The 23,204-nt window shown below is 43.2% G+C and overlaps 1 protein-coding gene across 3 annotated transcripts in view; it reads right to left on the bottom strand.

Annotated features, from left to right (window-relative positions):
* ZNRF3 (zinc and ring finger 3) overlaps window positions 1-23,204 on the bottom strand; it is a 73,330-nt gene that overhangs the window by 23,111 nt on the left and 27,015 nt on the right. For 2 of the 3 annotated variants that reach the window (XM_082066379.1, XM_082066380.1), the window contains exon 2: window positions 6,916-7,041. In XM_082066379.1, coding sequence (XP_081922505.1) covers window positions 6,916-7,041 — 126 coding nt within the window. Of the gene's footprint in view, window positions 1-6,915; window positions 7,042-18,213; window positions 18,339-23,204 lie in introns of those variants that run through there. The other variant, XM_082066381.1, reaches the window with a different exon arrangement.

Below are 23,204 nucleotides of genomic sequence, written 5' to 3'. Positions count from 1 at the left end.
TAGTTACTCTTCATAACTGCGCAGACAACACAAGAAGGAAGTTGGTAAAGTAACACAAGAACACATTGCTGGCACTAGTTGCCGAAGGAAAGAGCCCACCAGCACCCATGAATTAAAACCTGACAGACCTGCTTCTTCTGAACTAACCTGATGCAGCCCGTGTTTGTCCATTTCTTTCATACTCCTCTCTTTGTCTTTGATCCAGCTCCTTTCTTTTGTTTTACATCTTTTGCTGTATGATCCACACACAACACAAACCTTCCTCTGTCTCCAGAATTTAACTGGGTTGCTTGTCAGTTCCCTCACCTGTGGGCAGCCTCTCCCTTCTCCCCTCAAAGGGGCTGCTGAAATCAGGGTGCAAAGTAGTCACACAATGAGAGGATTTAAAGATGGAAAGACATGAGAAAGGTACATATGAACTCAAAACTTGAACTATAGCGATGAGACTGCTGCTTCATTCCATGTCCCCATGTTCTCTGCAGCCAATAGGCTTGTTAGAGTATCATCTGGGAGGGATGGACAAAGAGGCAAGGCAATGGGAGGCAGAAATACATTGAGCTTTTGGCATAAGCATTTTGGCTCTATGTGATTTTTTTGTTGTTGTTGTTGTTCAAAAATACACACTTGTCCCTATCAGAAAGATTATTTCTGGCCATCACTATCAAAATCCCTCATCTTCCTGAAAAACCATATATTATCCCCTCTTCTGATCTCATCTATGCAATTTTGTTGGCACTCCAGAAGTCATTATGTCTATATGCTGCAGAGGTCTGATCACACTGCTCGCACCGGGGAAGTGAGAAACAGGAATTTCACAAGATAAATGACACCAAAAATATTTGCACAAGTAACAGTATCACCTCAAATATATTTTTTTAAAGATGCTTCAGGTATCCTGAACGTTATAAATGATAATGAAGTGGGGAATAACAAAACCCAATCAGTATAATATTACAGCACTTATTCTTTGGTGCTTCGGGAAAATTGTAATCCTGTTTCTCAACATATTCTTTAGAACAAATACAGTAAGAAAAACACATACACGGCATGGATTACAATTATATATACTACCTATTTTCACAGTCAACTCTAATTTTAGGCAGTGCTAAGACAACACGTCATGGAAATGCAGAATTTAAATGCCAAGTTAATGGAGACTCTTAGGGAACATGACTGATTCAGAAGCTCAGTCACCAACACTAGCCAGGGTGCTGCTTCCCCAGCTCGAAATGCATACTCTTTTTTCATTACAGAGTGATGGGATTGATAAAAACTGCAGTTTGTGTTTTGACCAGAGTTTTGGCACGTTTGCCATGTGTAATGTAGATCTATCAACTAGTCCAAAGGAGTCGGGGCTCTTCAAGAAACTTCTGCTTCAAAACAACTTCCTTCCTGACACAAGAGTTCAAAACAACCGATATTAAGTTTCTACTGCTGAACAACTTTTCTCAATCTATAGTCTAATATGGACCTATAACTGTATGCTGAGTTAGGCTATTAATATAAAGGTGTCAGTTGGTTTTGTTTAATTTGTCTTTCTTTTTTTATTACTTTCAGTAACTCTGAAAGAAAAGGATTAAAATTGACTCCCCACAGGCCCTCTGGCTCCTCAAGTCTTACAACAGATTACTCTCTATTCAGTGACTGAGCTACCAACACAGCCCCATGATTTCTCATTTGACTACCTTATGAGGATCTTTACATTTGAACTAAATTGACAGACAAAAAGTCAGGAATCACAGTTGGCCTGTTTAATGCAGATTCCAGTTACGATTATTTTGGCCGCAACCTAAGTAGTATTATCGTAACGATGACACGGCAAAACAAAACATTCTCCCAGTTAGTATTTCTGTAAATAAATTCCTAAAAGAGAGAAAATAAGTGAATTAATACTGGGCGAATTGTTAGGAGTTTCCTCATATTACAGATTCCTTTGATGTGAAGAAAACAGGAAGCTGTAGTAGCCGGGACATCCTCTCTTTGTTGGGTTCTACTCAGATGCACATCCTCAAATACACACAGCCTATTAATACAGAAGAAAAGTCCCTTCAGCAATCCCTGGAAGAGAAACAAGAACAAAATCCTTCCCTCCGGACTTTCCAGACTGCAGAAAGGGAAGAAGTGCGACTTTTAAGCAAGTCTTCAGCATGTTCTCACTATCTATCCTGCTGAAGCATTGCTGGGTTGTATTCCACTGTCTTGACAGATGTCATTTGCTTCAACGAGCGTGGCAGGGGAAGAGCGGGGCTCTGCAGGTCGGGATGCGCAGGACACGCAGGTGCTGCCACCTCGATGCCGCGGGGGCCGTGGAGCCGAGTTCCACGCGGGAGCACGTGCGCAGGAGCAAAGGAGAGGGAGCCTCATTGTGCGGCACGCAGGGGAGGCAGGAATTCCAGGAGGGGAAAGGTTCCCTTTGAAGCACATGGCATGAAGAGCTTCCCAGTGACCATGGCAACAGCTCAGTGGGTTCCCAGCCTGAGAACCGAGTTACTACAGCCCTGCCTCACACACAAAAACAGTCTGAAAGAAGGAAAGAGGGAGGGGGAGGTGGGGTCGGGGGCGCGGGGGAGAGAAGTTGGGGCAGAATTAGCCTGGCAGAAACTGAGCGGCTCCCTGGTAGGCAAATCCAGCCAATAATGCTGGTCGGGTTCACGGGGTTTCCTTTTCATTTCCAAAGCTTTCTTCTTCCTCTGTCATTCCCCTTCTAGCCCTATTCAGGAGCTCATGAGATCAGTAAAATCCAGGCCTTTGCTTTGCCTGCACGCAGCATTGCCTCAAACAGGGCTGCACTGTGATCAAAGGCGATGGTAAATCACAGCTGCCACACACACCCCTTCCCAATCAGGGTCCAGTTTTCACGGCCACTCTAACGGGAGATACATTTTTTTAAACTCTTTCATTTCCACTACACCATATAAATCTGACTAAGAAGGATGAGCAATTAAAAAAAATCTATATGGAAATGGACACATTAAATTCTGTACAGCTACCGATCCCATTTAGCACACGGATAAACAAGTGGAGTGAAGCTTCTGAACACACAGACCAGGGTTTTAATAAAAACAAAACAAAAAACCCCAAACCAAAATACCCCAAATCAAAAAAGACCACAACAACTAAAACCAACAATAAGAATAAAACCATACATCTTTGTAGTCAATTTGTGTCATGGAATTCAGCTCTACAAACAGCTTTTAAGCAGTCTCTACATTCTACTTTACGATATTCTAAACTTTCTGCAATATCATCTCTATTTTCATTCTTTTCCTTTACTATTTATTAAAGTAAAAAAATAATAATTTATTCCTTCATATATGCCTGCATTCCACCATACAGACACAAGCAATATTGGTTTTGCTTCTACTACTGTATTACTCAACACTAGTTTTAGCAAAATGAGTTTAAATTGGCCACCTCAAAACAGGACTTACAAATTCTTTAATGGTTTGAGACTGAGCTTTTAAACACATTCATTTATGATAGACTTAAGCTGACAAGGTTATCTATTCCTTATGTACAGGAGAAAGATGGACAAAGTCATTCTCAGCTGAGCCAAGGTAACTCTCCATGTGCATCGTCTTAGATCACAGCAAAGATGAGAATATCCAAACTGGCTTTCTCAGTGAAAAGTGTTCACATGAAACAGAATTGCCCACGTGTGCCATAGGCTGGAAAGGGAAGCACATACACAGATAACTGCCCTGGCAGCTTTTTTACGTTGCCCTGAATTGTTGAGGCAGACTTCCAATGACAGTTTTAAAAGCAAGTCCTTAACTTCTCTCACTCTCCTGGCATCAACTTTATTCCTACTATCAAATCAATAGGTTAAATTGATCCAACCACACCACTTTCCCAACATACAAGTTTGGCTTTCATTTCACAGAATGGTTTCTAATGGAATTAAGCTCTAAGAATAGATACTACAAGATCCCAATGGCAATTCCTACGTTAGGAAATAAATGGCAATGGAAAAGGGGAGATACCCGTGCTTCCAGCAGGAGGTATAATTGATCACACAGTCAGACTTCAGTATACAAAGCAGAATTCCTGCGGTCTAGAATTCCAAATGCCCTGTGTATTCCATTTTATGCACTCTGCTACATCTTCTAAGGAGGTAAGAATATTCACATTCTGTGAAGTCTTCCTGCTGCCCACCTGAGTCATTCACATGCATGTGTGTAACGAGGGGTTGCTTTGCCATTTATCTCACTTGCATAATATCTGCAACACCAGCAAAGCTGAAATGCAACACTTCTATCCAGGAGGCCAGTATGTTTCTGACATGTTGCATCTTGTAACATCCACATTACCTCTGCAACACATCTTGCACTTTAACAGGCCTACTTTACAGAATTTTGGGAAAGCAAGAGCTTATCACAGTTCTACCGAAAGGCAAACACAGTATTTGTCTAGGAGATCAAATACTGCAGGACAAGCCACCCTGGGGGCAGGATAAATCAAATTAAATTAGGAACAAACAGTAGGCTTGCATTACTTGATTTCGTCCTCTTTCTCTAAATGAGAGAAGTTCCATTTCCCTTCCCTGTTAAATGCCACCTCCCCTCATTTTATTTTCTTTTCTCTTTTAGTTTTCCCTCTCCTTTCCTTGCCTTTCCTTTATCTTTTTCATTCCATTTCTCCTCTCCTCTACCCTCCCTCTCCCTTTTGTGTTTTAAGTGAAACAGCTGCCAAATCCTAAAAAACAACCAGAAGAGACATGTACACATGCAGCAGACTTGATACTTACCCAAGCAAAACAGGTCACAGGCCAAACTGAATACTCATGTAGCCATTTGCACCAAACTGCATGGAAACTGAACTTTTCAGAGATGGAGACAACTGCAATGCGATTTGTTCCCACTGGGAAGACAACCTGGTTGACTTAACTGCCAGGCCTGCAGGAAGCTCATGGCTGATGCTCCTGCTGCTATCTGCACTCAGCAATATTTCAAGAATTCTGAGAAGTACTTCTAAATCAGGATGTAACTTCAGCACAGGGAGGACTGAGCAGAAGGGTTGCAGAGAAAAGATGATGAGAAACTACAGCAGGAAGCACAAAACAGGGAACAAATATTTCAGGAAGAGAAGGAAAAATGGCAACATGAAAATACAGAATGAGGTGCTGCATTACAGCTACTGAGAAGCAGCTATTGCCTAGAACCTTGACCAGTCCCTTCTCACCTGCTAAAATTACTGCACACAGGGAAGTTTGTGCCCAGGCTCTCTGGACACACACCATGCAGGATGCAGGAGTCGTATCACCATCAGTACGCACCAAAGTAGATGCTACAGAGCTCCTGAAGCAAAGCCAGGCTCTGCCCGTCAGCAGGCCAGGCTTTGGGAAGCTCAGATCAGCAGGTACTGTGGCGTTCTCACTCCAGAGATCAGTGTGGTTTCAGGGACATGGGATGGGTACATGATGGGATCTGGGTACACAGCAGTGGGTCAGGCAAGCAATGTCACCGAGTCAGAAAATACAACATTGTTTGTGCAGGCTATCTATGGTTTTCACTTTTTCATCCATTTCACCTACTTCTCACATGCTTTTCAAGAGCCTGACAGATGGGACTAAACAGATTCCTTCTTTAAATGGCCTTCCCCAAGACTCAGCTTACTCCTAGAGTTTACTTATGGATTACTATGTATCTTTCAGTACCCAATCTCTAATTCCGATCCTCACAAGACCTTATCCTCAGATTTTCTCCTCCTAAGAGCGAAGAAGCATCAGGTGGAATTTCTGTGAAACAAAAACAGTGCTCCAAGCTCAGAAAAAAAAAAAGAAGTTGTATTATGCTGAAATTCAACAGAAAGGGCAGTCACTTCTTAGGGATATGTTTCTCACCATGTCCCACAAGCTAAACCTGCAGCAAATTTTAGGCAAACAGATGGTTTCACATTTCCTACGAAAGGCGGGGTTTTTAGAAGTTTTGTTTCTAAATATATAGACACAAGTTTTACCTACAAAACATTAACCTAGGATTTAATTTCTGCCTCATATGCTACATTTGCACCGCTAACCCGAAGTCACCAACACTGTCCTTCCACAGTCTCAGCAGCTTGAGCCAGCTGAAGAACAGGACAAACTCCAGAGATTCTATGCACTTCCAACTACTCAGTTACTGGTAGAACTCACAGCCCATGCTCTTTCACACTCCTCCAACTACTCGAGATGTCAAATGTCAACATACAATAACCTCGATCCTCAAAGCCTCGATAACATATAATAACCTCGCTCCTCAAGCCGAGAACAAGAAAAGGGCAGCTTTCTCCTTTCGTTTTTAACATATCTGGCAGCAGTAATCTGACTTCACCCATAAAACAAGGGGAGATGTTTTGTAAGGAGTTTCGATTCCAGAAGCTGTATTCCACAGGGAGATTCCAGCAAGATGAAAATTGTTGTTTCTTTAACCAATTCAGTAAGAACAGACTCACTTGTTATTAGATATATTTATCCTGCAATTAAAGCTAAGAAATCTCTTCTAGGGTTGAAGATGAATCATCCCCGCCCGCAAAGGAAATTAATCTATGCCTTCTGAGAAAATTGCACCTACGGAAAATCAATAAAATGCTTTCATTTTGACTGATTTGATAAGAAGCTTCCTTTGATCAAGTTAGTATCACACTAGCAGTTCACTCTTTTCTACTCCAATACTACTGCTGCAGGAGTCTTCGTTAGGTTCCTACGGAGCTCAAAAAGAGAATGTGTGCACTCAGCTCCCCCCCACTATCTCCATCCATTGAGTTATGACACTGTCTTTCCCTGAAGCACCTAGTGTGAAAACAGGCAAAACGGGAATATTTTGTGGAGTCAAGGGAGTTTTCTCTTGTTTCATTTGTTGCTGATTTTTCTCAGAAATGAACTAACTGTTCCAAGAAACAGTTACATGCAGCATTCACCCCAAACTGCCCCCTTACCTTTCCCAAGACAGTCAGGCACGGCTTGGGCTCCAACTCTGGCTGCTCCAGTTTCACCACCCCTACCCAGCCATACTCATACAGGTCTTCCTCATCGTTGCTATTACACAGTCCAAGGGGGTGCATCTGGAAAACAATCAGAAAGAAACCTTTCATCAATCAGTGGAGCTCAAAAAACATACAGATTGCTTTTGAATGCCTTCATTTGTGACAAATACACTTTTACTTATCAAGGTACATCAGAAATACTGAAACCTAAAGCTGCATATATGAAGAATTTATTATGTTTCTGAAACACGCTATGAGTACAAAATCTTGGAATGTTATGTGAGCTCACTGTCTTTGCTTATGAAAAATCATTTAAGGCTCACAATCAGATCTGATTGTAAGTCCTTTTCTCAGATATAAAATAAATACAAAGTTCCACTTTGCACTGCAAACCACCTTTCCTTGCAAACTGACAGAAACAATACAAACTGTTACGTGAAGTCACTCATAAAAGCTTTGCATGTCATAAGATCCAGAACCAATATCTGAGAGGCATTATCACATTTTTTTTGAGTATTTGCACAATATTAACTGTCTGCCCTCCTTTGGAGCATGCCTATCATGTAGTTCAAAGTAAGGTATAAGAAACCTCCTAACTATTATGGAACATCTCTAATTTTTTTGAATCTAAATGAGGGAGAAGTATCATGAAGTGAGAAAATTTCAGTCTTTTATTAATAGGTCTGTGTGCTTCTTACACAAGGCAATTATAAGCATTTGCTTTAATTTCAGATATTCAATCTCTTCCTCCTTCTTCCAACACTATGTGGTTACTCTGATGTTATCATGGCAAGGAGCCTCCTGTACATAGATTTTTTATAAACTTTGTCTTTTCCAAGCTGGCTGTCCTTCACTAGGATAACACCGTTGTGTATCATCTAGGGTGTGAAACATTCAAGTTCTTCCCCTGCTTACTATGTTCTCCTTGTTCTCTTTTTCCCTCAACTCAAATCTTCAGATTTTTCACAGACACTTGCCTAAGACTTGCCCAGGCTTTAACATAGATACAGAACCAGTTATTTGCAAAAGAATACTTTATCCAGCTTCATGCCTGCCCTTAAATCACACCTTTACCAAACTACCTGAAGAAAACCACAAACTGGTAGGAACACTATGACAATTCTGTTTTCTGGTAGCTGATTGTAACAGGAGATTATACTGCTCCATAATTTACATATATATCTCTCACTAATCCATGCAAAATAGCACCATGTAATGGTCACTAATCCTGCCACCTGTTCTGCATCACCGCTTGTCATTTTGTCCTTTTCGCCCGTGTCTTGTACCTTGACTTTCATTTTGCAAGTGATGCAATGCAAGGAGAGCTATTTATATCATCTTCTGGGGCCCCAACCTTCTGAATAACTCAAGTGACTACTGTGAAATATGTGAAACAGGACAGTGATCTGAAACAATACAGAGGTTTATTCAGATTTATCACCAACCCATATTTTGAAAAAAACAAAACCAGGCGACCACAATACTGGGCAGACAGAGCAGAATCCTCTGCCCAACTCTTGATTCATTCTTCCTCTTTTTTGTTATGATTTACTATTAGACAACACTGAGCTGTCTACAGTCTCCCATGGACGAGGAGCTCAGCTTACTCTGTTCAAAGGTGTGGGACAGGTACTATCACCGGAAGATGAACCACTCCTTAAACTCAGCATCTGATGGATAAACTATTCAGCACAGACATAAAATCAGGAAAGGGAGTCAGGCAGAGTGCTCTCTCCAAAATCGCCAGGGCATATATTCCAACATAATCAACCCAAAAAGGAATCCATGGGATCCTTTAAGTGAACACAAAGCTTCTATTAAATATCTAAAGAAACACAGAACCATTCCCTTGATGTAATTCCCTTAACGTATGCTGTATCAGCTGAGCTTTGAAACCATTACCCATATATATGAAGTTTCTCGTTCAAAATCCTTGAAATGTGCTGGGGTACTTTCCACATGCCTGAAAGGGCAAAACTGAAACCACGACTCAGGTGCTTTCATCCAAGGTTAAAAAAGTCTGTATACATTGCTGAGGGTTTAAAATAACTTCAAAAAGAGCCGCACAAACTTTAAGTGGCTTAGTGTTACAGAGCAGACAAACAGTAAACCGACAGAGAAGGAACATTGTACTCTGTAACTCGATTACCTCAAAAAGTCCTGATGAATACAAGAAAACTTCAACCTTTTTGTCTTTTTTTTTTTTCCTGTCTGCAAGGATAATAGTGTCAAAATGCACCATATGAACAGCTCAGGATCCTTCTATACACTGTCAGGAGATGAAAAGTCTTGGTCCTTTTTTCCCCAACCATACAAAAAATACTGTCTATAGCCACTTTAGTCCAGAAAACATCTTGGAAAAAGGCCAAGATGAACAGAAAATTCTTTCAGCAGCCACTTTCCTCCAGAACAGTGTTATTCCGTAACAGCTTCCAAGCGTGAATAGTTCTTTAGATCACAGTACCAAGCACATTCTGCAGTTATGTCCCTGGAAATCAGGATAAGCCAGCGCACAGAAAACTGACGTGGGGAGGAGACTGAAGTTTATTAAACCATCAGACAATGGCAGAAAGACCTTGCAGATAAGAAACCTCAAACCCAAATGCAAAAATCAATGCAAGCGGTAAGCAAAACTAACAGGGTGCTGCAGGCTCTGTGCTGGCAAATGTGGAGAACATACTAGGTACATCTGCAGGCTAGAAACTCCCGGGGATTTTGTTGCATCACACTGGAATCTCACCAGAGTAATTAACAAAACAAATTATATTATGGCAGCAGTACTCCCTCAAAGTCTATACGTTTCAAGAAGGGACAATTGACAAAAACATGGCACTATTCAATTAAAAACACGTACATTGCAAAGCCGAACTGTTCCTAGACTATTTGTTCCAGTGAATCCGAGGCTCTGAAGATGAGGTTCAACAAGGCCGAGTGCAAGGTCCTGCATCGGGGTCGGGGCAACCCCTGGTACCCATGCAGGTTTCACATCCCAGCCAACAGTATTTCACATACACTTCACACGGGGGCTCCAGTGGCTGGCAGGAAAGCCAGCTTCAGTTGTTCATGCACAGGCGTTTTTTGTTTGGTTTGGTTTGTGTTTTTGTTGTTGATGGTGTTTGGTCTGTTTTCCCAATCCACGCTACAATTAAGGATGCCAAAGGCCCTAAACAAAACAAACTAACAGAGTACATTCACACCATGCGAAGATCACAAGTGAGCTTCAACCTTCAAGCCACTAAATCCATATGGCATATCATGCCACCAAATATTTATTGGTTTGGGTGTAGAAGCAGGACAGTCATGTCCATACACACCAGGATGATCCCACTACATTGCTTCAGGGCCCAGGCTAGCTTGGATAAATCCAGGCTGGCATTTCTGTGTCTTACATAGTTCCAGTAGTTTGTAAAGAGACAGAGCAATGTCAACACTGTGAACAGATTCCCTTATTTCAGTACCACTTAAAACAAAGCAACACAACCCTAACAGATCCCAACTCTTCCCCTTTCCTGCCAAGTTATCAGTTCTAATAAATACAAGCCAGGTGTGGATAACGAGATCTGGACAGTCTTAAAAACTTCAATAACATGCCTTTAAGGCTCAGCATTACCTTCCCAAACTTTCTTCCGGTTGAATTCATTATAAATTCAATTCCTTACACCCTACAAGTCACAAAACATCATTTGTTCTCCTCCACCCTTTGAGCGAAAAGCAGCTAGGAGCTGGTCCACGAGACACGCGCCTTCGCCCAGCAGCTGTGGATTGAGCGGCCTGACCTCTGCTGCCCTCTGGAAAGGCCTCCTGGTTCCGAAACACAGCAAGGCACAGAGTTTAGAACATGTGCTCGGTCACAGCAACAAGAGATCTGTAACAATCAAATTAAACAAGAACCTCTTCACTAAAAGTACCTATTTATCCTTCCCATTCTTTTCTTAGGTGAATTTTAGGCTTCCTACCAATCACGCTGCCAAAGTCTCCCTCTGTGCTTAATCCCCTATAATTAATCAGGTGTTTTATCTCCTGACAAACAGTAAAAGAAGAGAGATAAGGCACAGATATTTTTCATTCATTTTTGGGTTTTGAGGTTGACTTGATTTTTTTTTAAAGACAAAACATGTCTCTGATTTAGTAAGTCTCCTAGATATCTTTTGCACATTCTCATTGTTCCACTGAGTGTTGTCATCCAGCATCAATAAGACCCCTCCAGAAAGAAAAGTCTCAGGATGTAGCTTCCCTGTATCAGCAGATAAGCAACCCAAAACCACAGAAATAGAAAAAAAATAATTAAAATAAATATCAAGAACTAACGAGTAGTTAAAAAAAAAAGTTCGGAGTTGTTATTGCCTCCCAGCCTTCAGCTCAAGTACAAAACTTCATTAAGACAGTGTATTTTCACTTTCAGACTTTTTTTTTCCTTTTTGATTAAGAATGTCTTGCCAAAAACCGAATCACCGCAAAATGTAACATTATAGGACCTGAGCATTCCAGCGGTGCGCTTTTCTTGGCTATCGGTTGTGACCATGCGGTTCAACCCAGCGGTTACCATTGAACCCACAAGTGGCTTCCACTGAGCTTTCTCTATAGCGAGAGTATCGAGCATTCCTGAAATCCTCTCCCAGTCCACTTTACTCCAGGAAGCACGCCAAAAGGAATGGCGAAAAATCCAGTCTATGCTGTAATTAAACGCAAATACAGAGATATGCAGTTGAACACATCCACCATGCAGAAAAGGCCAGTAAAATTCTATCATGCGGACAGGCCAACACTCTCCAGTCTGCCAGATCCTGTGAGAAGGAGCAGGAAACTCTGAAGAGCAGCCAGAGCAGGTTTTGCTAACTCTGGAACCAGACCTTAGCACTGATCTGTTAATAGTTCAGCACACCCATCACCTGAAGCAAGCAGCAGCATCCTTCCCTTACTCCTTTGACACAGGGATACCCAACCTGTGACTCACAGTGTATTTGAAGTGCTTGTGAGCAGCTCACCTGTGCCACGGACCAAAGTCAAATCCATCCCTCAGGAGAGGAAGAAAAGTACCAGCTGAAAGACAGCAGCGTGCTCTCAGACACCCTCTTGCTGGGCTGCCCCAAGTCAGAGAGACGCTGCAGATACCCAAAGTACACGCACAGCAACAGATGCGTACAAAACGCCAAATTCAGCACATCTGCATCAGATTACTGCACAGGCGGAGATCCAGCGTGCTGCCCACGCCGCGCAGCTGAGCGACCTGCTGCAGCAGAGCAGCTGGACACTCGTCATCCCAAACACTTTGCAAGGGAAGCTCTCAGCCCATTCAAACAGAAAGCTGGCCTCTCCATCCTTCAAAGGGTCTCAAATGCAAAACTCCATGAAAAGATGTGCATACCCAAGATAATTTGAGGGTAGATTCCTTCTCTAAAGAATTTAAGTGCTTTGATTACACTGAATTCTCCTACCACAGTACTGACAGAGCAAAGGGGAACAAAGTCACGGTTATAGTTGTGGTTTCTTCCTCTTCAAATGGGTGGAAAGATGCTGGCAAATGATGCAGGCACAATGCCACTAAAGATGGGGGAAACTGGAGGGAAAATTAGGAGTAAAATGCTACCTTTGTAGATTACTTTGGCAGAAGAAGGCTGCCAGTAGCTATATGATGAAACAAAGAGTTCTGGCCCTATACAGAACAAGACAGGCCCCAAAAATGCAGTAATGGCCAGAACTTTAGACATAACCATACCTGGCCAGGAAAAATAGGATTATCTCGCATCTCATGAACAACTACATTTGTTCCATAGCACTCAAGTGGGGACTTAAAACTGGAAGTATCAGCTGAGTGACTTACAATCTCCTTGGCTTAAGTTAAAGGCCTCATATGGAGTTACAACTTTGCAAGTTTTCCAGCAGAAAACGGAGTAGGTAGTATGAAGAGAGCCTGACAAACACTGTAAAACACAGCGAGGTCTATTTGTTCAACCCCAGCGAGTGTTTGGGACCCAGAAAGAACGAATGTAACTGTTCAACAGCCAATAAACCCCCAGTTGACTGAAAGCATTCATGTAAGGAACCCTAAAAGCAAATTGCCATTTGCATTCCCTTGCCAAAAGCACACATGATGCACACCTAGAAAAGGAATGAGTTTGTCTGGGTTGAATATTCCAAGAGTGTTAGGAAGGAATTAAAAGGCAACATGCAAGTGTGCACACACCAGGGAAGGTAGCATTCTATTTTACACAAGCACAGAGCTCTGCAAAAAATCTCTGAGCTACTTGATTTGCAGATTGTATTTTAGCAAGAAAGTTCAGCAAGCAGACTGACAGATCTCATCCTGACCCAAAATTTCAGAGCACTGTAAGCCTCCAGACTGGTAGTGACTGTTCTTTACATGCAGAGACTGATTTGTGACTGATTTCCAAACTCAGTACAGTTCACTTCATCACATTTCATGCAATCTGGTCTAGACTGTGGCTTTCCAGGAAGTTCTTGATGTTACATGGAGTGTGAGACCTGACTTGCTTCTCCAGAGTCCTCCAGGACCCCGGCAAGGGAAGATATTACCCTGTGTATTTTGCAGTAAACTGCTAACAAGCACAGCTGGTTTGCTGGCATTAAGAGTGCTAAATGAATCAAGAAAGGTAGGGAAGGAGAAAGACAAGGTAAAGTAACACAAAATCATTTCTGAGGCATCCCTTAAGTTTTGAAGAAATGGATGCCATGCATCAAAACAACAGGCATACAACAGGACTCACAGAACCACTACGTCTGGCTGACATCCTCTGCCTGGACTTGTGCAAAGCATTTGATACTGACACACACAGCATCCTTGCCTCTAAAATGGTGACACATGGATCTGATGGGTGGACCACTCGGCAGATAAAGAATTGGCTGGATGGTCACACTCAAAGAGTTGCGGTCAACGGCTCCATGTCCAGGTGGAGATCACTGATGAGTGGTGTCCCTCAGGCTTCCACGTTGGGATCAGTATCATTTAACGTCTTGGTCAGCGACATGCACAGTGGGATTGAGCGCATCCTCAGCAAGTTCCCAGATGAAACCAAGCTGTGTGGGGTGGCTGATGCTCTAGAGAGAAGGGATGCTATCCAGAGGGACCCTGACAGGCTAGAGAGGTGGGTCCACATGAACCCCATGACGTTCGACAAGGCCAAGTGCAAGGTCCTGCACCTGGGTAGGGGCAATCCCAAGCACAAACACAGGCTGGGCAGAGAATGGATTGAGACCAGCCCTGAGGAGAAGGACTCGGGAGTGTTGGTTGATGAGAAGCTCAACGTGACCTGTCAGCGTGCGCCTGCAGCCCAGAAATGTGTATCCTGGGCTGCATCAAAAGAAGCGTGGCCAGCAGGTCGAGGGAGGTGATTCTCCTCCTGTGCTCTGCTCTCGTGAGACCACACCTGGAGTGCTGTGTCCAGTTCTGCGTCCCCAGCACAGGGGAGACATGGACGTGTTGGAGAGGGGCCAGAGGAGGCAACGAAGATGATCAGAGGGCTGAAGCACCCCCTGTATGAGAACAGGCTGAAAGAGTTGGCGTTGTTCAGCCTGGAAATGAGAAGGCTCCAGGGAGACCTTATAGCAGCTTTTCAGTACTTCACAAGGGTCCACCGGAAAGATGGGGCAAAGGTTAACAGTTTTAAACTGAAAGAGGGTAGATTTAGACTAGAAGTTCTATACTGTGAAGGTGGTGAGCCAACGGAATGGGTTGTGGATGCCCTCTCTCTGGAAGTGTTCCAGGCCAGGCTGGATGGAGCTTTGAGCAACCTGGTCTGGTGGAAGGTGTCCCTGCCTTTGGCAGGGGTTGGACTGCATGAGCTTTAAGGTCCCTTCCAGCCCAAACCATTCTGTGATTCTATGCCTGGACAAGAATCAGCTCACTTAAAATAGACAAGTTATAACAGGAAATGAAGGAAGGAAAGAAATGTTCTTGCACAGGCTGAAGGAAGACTAAAAATGAAATCCAGTAAATGTCCTACTTTCAGAGGAGAACAGGTATACAGCGACTGCTAAAATGGATTAGACTACACCACCCACACTAGCAGCCCATAGAATACAAAGCACAGAGGTATAATCTGCATGGCCTACTTTTGCCCAGGTTGTGTAAGAGCAAACAAATTACATGAAGGTGGGTACTGAAAAGACACATTGATGTTTAATTTCCTTTAGAGAAGTAGCAGAGGGAATACAAACATACCCCTGCCCTTGTGCCACGAAGTCTCTTATTTCCAAGGGAATAATCTATTACTACCTTACGTCTTTGTTTACTGTTTCTATCTGGGGTGAAAGGAAAGAGGCTGGCTTTGCTGGCTGTTTTCAGAACAGAAGATAATATTCGGAGATCCAATTAAAACGCAATACTCTATATAAGGACAAATTACTTACATGCAGAGATCACAGATACCTTCCCACATCTTATTCTTCTAATTTGGGGTGGTATGCTGCACTGAGGCATTCCAACTTCTTCATTTTTGCTGTAAAATATGCTGTAATGTGTAGCTCCTGACCCTATTCATCAATATTCAATGCCAACGTCAACTGCCATTCTGCCCTCCACACCCAGACTTTAATAAAGCCTGAGGAAACCTCAGATTGACTGCTGACACAGGTAGATTAAAGTGATTTCATCATTGAAGAAAAAAGTGAGAAAGGAGATGGTAAAATTTGTAAAAGTGTGTAAACACTGTTAGCTACAATGCTCTGTACTAAAATACCTCACCTGTTCACCTTTTGCTGTCGTGAAAATTGGACATTTATTCCTATGCTTTGTTTGACCCCTGATAATACCCTACTTCTTACCCTACAGCTACTGTTTCACTCTAACACTCTCATGAAGGATTTTGTCAGCATTTAGCAAAGCCTGGTGGTTTGGATTTCCAAAAGTAACCAGCGTCCCCGCAAAATGTGACCCAGCCCCAGGGCTTTAGTGCATCCCTTTCCATGTCAGACCAAAACCTTCATTAACAAGGTGATATATTTGGTGCTGCCTCTGAGAAGGTGCGTTCACTGAGGCCAGAGGGAGGGAAGGGGAACACAGAACATGCACGCAGAGAAAGGGTGCCCTAAAACCACGAACAATATTGTCCTTAAAGGAGAGATGGGGGAAGGGAACTAATGTGAATAGATTGTTACAGGAAGAATGTAATGTCCTCATCGAGAAACTCATCAAACTTCCTTTGCTGCATATACAAATGCCAAAGAGAAACTGTGCATTTCTGCCATAAATCATTTTCCATACGTAAGACAACATTTTACCCATATAGAGGTAAAAGCCAGAGAGAAAAATCAAAGTTGAGAATGCAGAAAGAAAAGTTGAGAAGGCTTTAAACGCACAACACACCGCCCCATCCCCCTCCCCTCATGCCAACCTCTCATCTATAATCCAACACAAGAGAGACAACAGGCAAACAGCAAGAGGTCATCTTCAAAGGGCTGGTTGCCAAGGGAGGCCGGTGGAAGGAGGCAGGCATGTCCCCATCAAAGTCCAGCAGCTGTGAGAGCCGCGAGGTGCAGCGCCCGCGGCTGCAGGGAAACCCAGAGATGGAGGAGAGCGCCGGAGCCACGCTCGCCAGCACTAACACGGGCAGCTTTGCACTTCGCAGCGCGGAAAGAGCAAGAGGGGAGGGTTATAATATCCTAATGCTTCTCTCCACCCGTTTTTGCACTTCAGATACTCGAAACTACTGTTTAAACTCATAAAGATATATCACTGCAGCAGAAGGCGGCACCAAGGATTAGTTCAAAATTAAAACCAGCTCAGTTGACTAGACACAGAACAGACACGGAAAAGGTACAACAGATAATGCACAGCCAGCTGTAGTTTCATTGCTTCTCACAGAAAATAAAAATACATCATCACAGTTGGAACCTGGGAGACTGTCCCACAATAAAAAACTGCCTGCAAATATTACCCAACAAAGCATGTATAATCTTTCCTGGAGAAAGTATGAGATAATAACACAGGCTCCTAGATACCTGCAACGTTTGCATAAAAAAAAAATAGAAGCCAACACATGAACAACCACAGATTCTGGTTCTCAGAATTCTCATAACTTCAGGTCTTTGTATTAAATGAACACATGATGATCGCACCGAAGAATTAAACTCGTAGTCCTCAAATACAGGAAAAGAAGCTGTACATGCAGCAGTGAAATCTAGCAGGTTAAGTAAAATCAGGTAGGATAAAAAATAATTTTTAAAAAATACATTAAATAAATAAATAAAATAAAATTCTGACTTTTGTAGTTCCCAGAAGCCAGAGGCCACTCTGTTTTAGAAAACTGACTGTCACCGTACCCTGACAAGTGGCTTAGTTAGCCAACAGAACTTCAAAATACAGTTGTTGAATTATCAGGTAATGGTAGGATAGAAATGATTTACCAGATTTACCTCCCAGCTCACGCCTAGAACCCTCCCCAAAACGCAGAGAGGAAGCAGCTGGCACCCGCTGAGGATGAACAGACACAGTCCTTTAGCAGACATTTTGGAGCATGAATTCTCAGTTGACATCAGCAGAGCACAACAGCTGGAGTGAAAATTCAAATGGCACAGAGTTACATGGTCTGAACAGACCCTCTGGGTTACAATACAAAGGTTGACAGGAAGGAAGGTTCTAATACTTAGAAAGTTTTTGATTACCACCTTTACTTGAAGACAGTCTGGAAGCACCACCAAGGAGGCAAAAGACACATCACTGATACAGTATTAGAGCTGCATTCCTGTTAGGCAATGTGAAAAAGTTTTTCAAGGATGAAATATAATAGTTCATAGCCTAAAGATGTACCCTATTTCTTAGGTCAGCATGTGAGCTAATCTTGGAATATTTTATAAAGACTCTTTCAAAATTCTAGAAACCATACAACCTCCGGCTAACAGAAGTTCCTTCAGCCTGTGCCTCAGAAGATGCTCTCAAAAATTTCTGAATATGACAAAAATACTGATGTCCTCCACTATGGCAAGGCACATTAAACAGCCTAAACCAGACCACTGATTTTGTGTCTTTCAAAGTGATGTGCTAAAGTTGATTAAAGAAAGCAAGCCTGTTGTCAGCAGACTTAAACTCAGTACAAGTGTCTGCATCACCACCAGAGGGTTTTAAGAGACTGAAACCAAGGCCATGTTGAAAACCCTACCTGCTGGACACTTATTCCATTTCCTATCTCTAAGAGCAGAGCACAGTGTAAGGAGTTCGCATATGCACATACAGCAGAACTGAACTCCACCTATTCCACACAATGCGATGACCAAACGTGGAGCTGTGGTGCTTACCTGGGTATCTGTCACCACGTCTTCAACACACTGAGTACCTCAGAGAAGAACTTCCTTGAGAACTGAAGCACTGTATACCAGCTTTGTATTTTTCTGTGAGCACTCCTAGCATGGCTTACTCTCTGGAAAAAGAAAAAAAAATCACCATCTCTTGGAGACTGTGCTTCACAGATATGCCCAAAGCTCCGTGCCAGGAGGAACCACCTCTCAGCTCCCAGAGCAAGCAGCACGTCCCTGAAGCACAAGCCCAACAGAGGCCAGACTCCTGGATCTGCTCCTCTCACCACCCACACTACACTGTCCAGCACCCACTCTGCTCCGCATTCTCTCTCCGTTGCTCCCACTACTTTGAGCTATTTCCAAGGAATCTTATTTATTCCTCTGTCTTGATATGAAGCTACCTGTGCTGCATGCTCCGTCCACTCTTTCCTCACTCCCCTGCCACAAATCACTCCCTAGCCCTGAGCGAGGGGCGGCTGTTCCCCAGTGGCGAGCGATCCTGGGCTATCAAGTCTGCAAACTCTTTAAAAAATTTGCCTGAAAGAGAGAGGGTTGGGTTACTATAGATGCTGTTGGAAAGCTGCAGGGATGTGGGTTCTATGATTCTATGAGTTCTATGATGCTATAGGTGTATTTGGGGTTTCTTTTCCTGCTCCCTGCCCCAGCAACTGCCTCGCTGTTGGAAGTTTTGGGCTCCAGCCTGGGGAAGCCTTTGGTCTCTGCTCCCAAGGAACAAGCGACATGACAAGAGGAAACAGCCTCAAGTTGCGCCAGGGGAGGTTGAGGTTGGATCTGGGGAACAATTTCTTCCCCAAAGGGCTGTGGGGCATTGGAACAGGCTGCCCAGGGCAGTGCTGGAGCCACCATCCCTGGAGGGTTGGACAGACAGAGATGAGGTTCTCAGGACATGGGGCAGTGCCAGGGCTGGGTTAATGGCTGGACTTGATGATCTCGAGGGTCTCTTCCAACCAAAGTGATTCTATGATTCTATGATTCAGACCTAGTCTACTGCAAATCCCTTCACGCATCTCTCATATGACAGAAGAGGAAGACAAATACTCAAACCAGCTATGGGTATTATGGTTCTTAACTACACATTTTCCTTTGTGATGCTGCTACAGAGTAAAACTATTTTGGACAACTCCCCTTACTTCTTACCTTTGCATAAATTTCTCTGAAGCTTAACCTTCAAGTTTTCTAGATTTATAAACAGGTGACTCTCAGGTCACGTATGACAACTATCATATGCTCGTATTGAATTTTTTCATAAATTACAAAGTACTCTCCCTACATTTAAATTTAGCTTACATTGCAGCAGTCAAAAAATGCTCAAGAAAATAGCTGTAACAATTTTTACAATCTGAAGATAGAGAGGTCCATCTTAGTTTCTGGAAGCTTACCTTTTGGTCAGATTTGTGTTTACTTTTTATAAGCAATCCTGGAGCAACACACAAACAGGTAAAGCTGTCATATGCCTTCTCATATCTCAGTTTCCCCACTTTGTGCTCCAAATTTTCCTCCAAGACCTACCACTTGACCTCTCTTTCAGTTCGACAACACAGTATACTTCAAGGGATTTTTTCCAATTTGTGACTTCTGCGCATCTGAAAACATTTAAGGTGTTGGGGAAATTTTAGAGGGAAAGGAGCCAACTGATTCTTAACCCACAGGTCTCCAAACAGGTATGGCTTCCTGTTTGTTTCTAGATTGTCTGCTCTTCCTTCAACATCAAGTTCTCAGGAAACAACTTTCAGACTCCTTCATGCTCTGCCCCTGCTTTGCGCTCACACTCACTGGGCAAAGTCCAAACATCACATCTAGTTTTACACACACTTCTTTCAGAATCATAGCATCATTTCAGTTGGAAGAGACCCTCAGGATCATCGAGTCCAACCATAACCTAACCTAACTTTAGCCCCTGAGAACCTCATCTGAACAACTTTTAAACACCTCCAGGGATGGTGACTCCACCACTGCCCTGGGCAGCTTGTTCCAATGCCTGACAGCCCTTTCCGTAAAGAATTTTTTCTAATATCCAATCTAAACCTCCCCTGACACAACTTGAGGCCATTTCCTCTTGTCCTATCACTTGCTACTTAGGAGACCAACCCCCTCCATGCTACAGCCTCCTTTCAGGCAGTTGCAGGCAGCAGTAAGTTCTCCCCTCAGTCTCCTTTTCTCCAGGATAAACAGCTCCAGTTCCCTCAACCACTGGATAATGGAAAGCGGTTTAGCAATCACCTCTGTCAGGTCCCTCAGCACCCTTGGGCACATCCCATCTGGCCCCATAGACCTGTAGGTGCCCAAGTGGTGTAGCACATCACTAACCACCTCCCCTTGGATTACTGGCGCTTCATTCTTTTGCCAGGTCCAACAACACAACAGACACCAGCACAACCTCTTCAACTTACTTAAAATGGAAACAGAGGTGAAGTCAAAGCCTCTGCTGCAACTACAAGAGACGAGGCTCCAGAACAGGTTGTACGTAAAAGACCATGATCTCCTTCATTGGAAGGTGACTTTCTCATCGTGCCTTGGCTCATCCCGCAGCAGAAACTGGATGCATTCCCTGGTCTCCCATGAGATCCCTCCCAGCCCCACGGGTCCGGGACTCCCTCGAGGCCACTCACTCCAGTTCTGAGCCCCCAGCTCTGAGGGGGACCCCAACCACCCTCCCCTGGTGGAGGAGAGAACAGCCCGTCCTGCCCGCCAGGACTCACCCCAAGGGGATGGAGGCAGCTGTGCTTCTGCTCCAGCAAAGCCGCTTCCCTGCCCGACCGTACGGAAATCATTCCTTTCCCCCTCTGCTTAACCTCCTCCTTCACAGCACAGGGAAGAGACGCCCCTGCCCAGAAGGGAACTGAGGACTTGAAAAAACAAGTAGTGGGCAGCATTATGTCATATAAATCAGGTGCAAAGAGTTGTTCCTGACAACAGTTTAATGGTTTGCGGGGTTTTGCGTGTGTTTGTTTGTTGTGGGTTTTGGTTTTTTCCCCAATAAAAGAAACTATCGGGTACAATGGGTTCCCAATTTCACACAGACTAATGAGTAACTGCACTGTTTTCAAAGTCCTCTATTACAATAATTCAGTGAATATTGAGACCTTCTATGTTATCAGATGGGAAGAAACACTTAAATCCACTGGGGAAAAAATGCCCTTCTTAAAAACAGCCACCTGATGGCAGCCTGTGGCTTCAGTCCTATTGTTCCAAGTGGCAACTGGCAACCATTTTGAGCGAGATTAGCTCTACACTGAGTCACCACTGAAGAATGTTCTGTAGTAGGGAGAATGACTTCAAAATAAAAAGCTATTCTTAATTCTAATGTAGCCCATTGCTGGAATAGTCACTGCAAATATTTCCATTTCACACACTGTGAAAATCTTCTTCCCTCTTTCAGCCTCAATTTGTTTTATTTTGCATAGCAAATAACCAACTTGGATGTAAACTGGGCTCCACAGCTCAGTCCAGTGCACTATTAAACCACTTCATCAGCATACAAGGCTGCCTGATGTACAGTCACTCACTGCTCACAGTCTGTGCTTTGACATCTTGAACCAGAACGCTATTCTGCACTCAAGAAATTATCAGTCCTTTCTTCTTTTCCATCTCTCAAAGGCATTTGTAGAAACTTAGCACTTTATGTCTGAAGGATTCATTTTATTTTAAAGTCAAGAATAATGAAAGTTTCTGGTGTTCTGGAGACCCGATGCACTCCCCTTTTGTTACAAAGAGGTTCATTCCCTGATCTAAGAGCAAAATTCAACTTCACTTTGAATGCAAAACTGCAAAAGTGAACTGTTTAACAGACCTGTAAAACAACACGGCTTTTCTCAGCTTCCTCTCTGACACCATATTAATGTACATGCTTATCATACTGAAGCACCCAGAATTTTCTCAACAAAATTCTAAAATTAAAAATGTACCTAAACTCTCTTGTCCAAATAATTTTATCTGACATTGCTGTTCTACAGGTTCCTTTGTATCTAAATTATATAGGAATGCTAAGGCTGGAGTAGCAAGTGTTTTGTACCTTAGGTGTGAGAGATTTAAGGTAGCCCAATTCAGCCTTAGTTTTTGATAATTGTGCTGTATTTCCAGATACACCACCAGCGTTCCCTCCTCCTTTCCCCATCTCTTTCTGCATTCCTCCTTCCTATGGCCACTAATCTATTGCCTCATCTCTCTCCCAGATTACTCCTTCACTTCTCCTCTTCCACCCCACCCCCAGTTTTTCCTATTTTTCCTTTTTTAAGCCAACTCCTGTAGCACTGGCACACAGCCCATGCTAATAAGTCCAGCAACGCTTATTGGCTTGGGTTTAGCACTGTGTATTTACTGTTGGCGCACCTCACCACTGAGGTATGCCTCACTGATTGGGAAATTAATAGTGTAAACTGTACTCCAAGAATGCAGCAGTGTGGGGCGAATGAGTGCTGTCTGCAGGACATTTCCCTCACATGTTAGAAAAATTGGATGGTGCAGTGAATGAGGTAAGATACTATGAGAAAAGAAAACACAGCATTGCGGTTAAAGCAGCTGAGTGCTTCCCAAGAGACTGGATCGTTTCCTCTGCCACGGAGCTCCTATGCAATGTTGGGCAAGTCATAAAAACAGCTATACAGGGTGTGACCAAAAACCCAGCCAGCACAGTATCCTATCTCCAACAGCGGCCAACTGCAGAAGTTTGGAGAATAGGAAAAGCAGAACAAATAGAGAATGATTATTCTTTTGATACAGCCTCTTAATTAAGGCTATCAGTGACTAAAAGACTTCCAGAGCTGAGACTTCACCCAGAACATCGCATTTAACAGTAAACAACACATTGACACTCCATGATTTTGCCTAATCCCTTTGGGATGACATCCCTACTTTTGGCTTCTACACCATCCTACAGCAAGTAACACAATTTGCTGTTTTAAAAACACACATTCTTTCGTTAACTTTAAAGCTATTACATGAATTACACTGAGAACGCTCTGATGATCCCT

This window comes from Streptopelia decaocto (assembly GCF_964273445.1).
Source record: "Streptopelia decaocto genome assembly, chromosome: 15".
Classification (NCBI taxonomy): Eukaryota; Metazoa; Chordata; class Aves; order Columbiformes; family Columbidae; genus Streptopelia; species Streptopelia decaocto.
The sequence above is the reverse complement of the archived record's forward strand: the minus strand, read 5'-3'. Positions and strand labels throughout refer to the sequence as shown.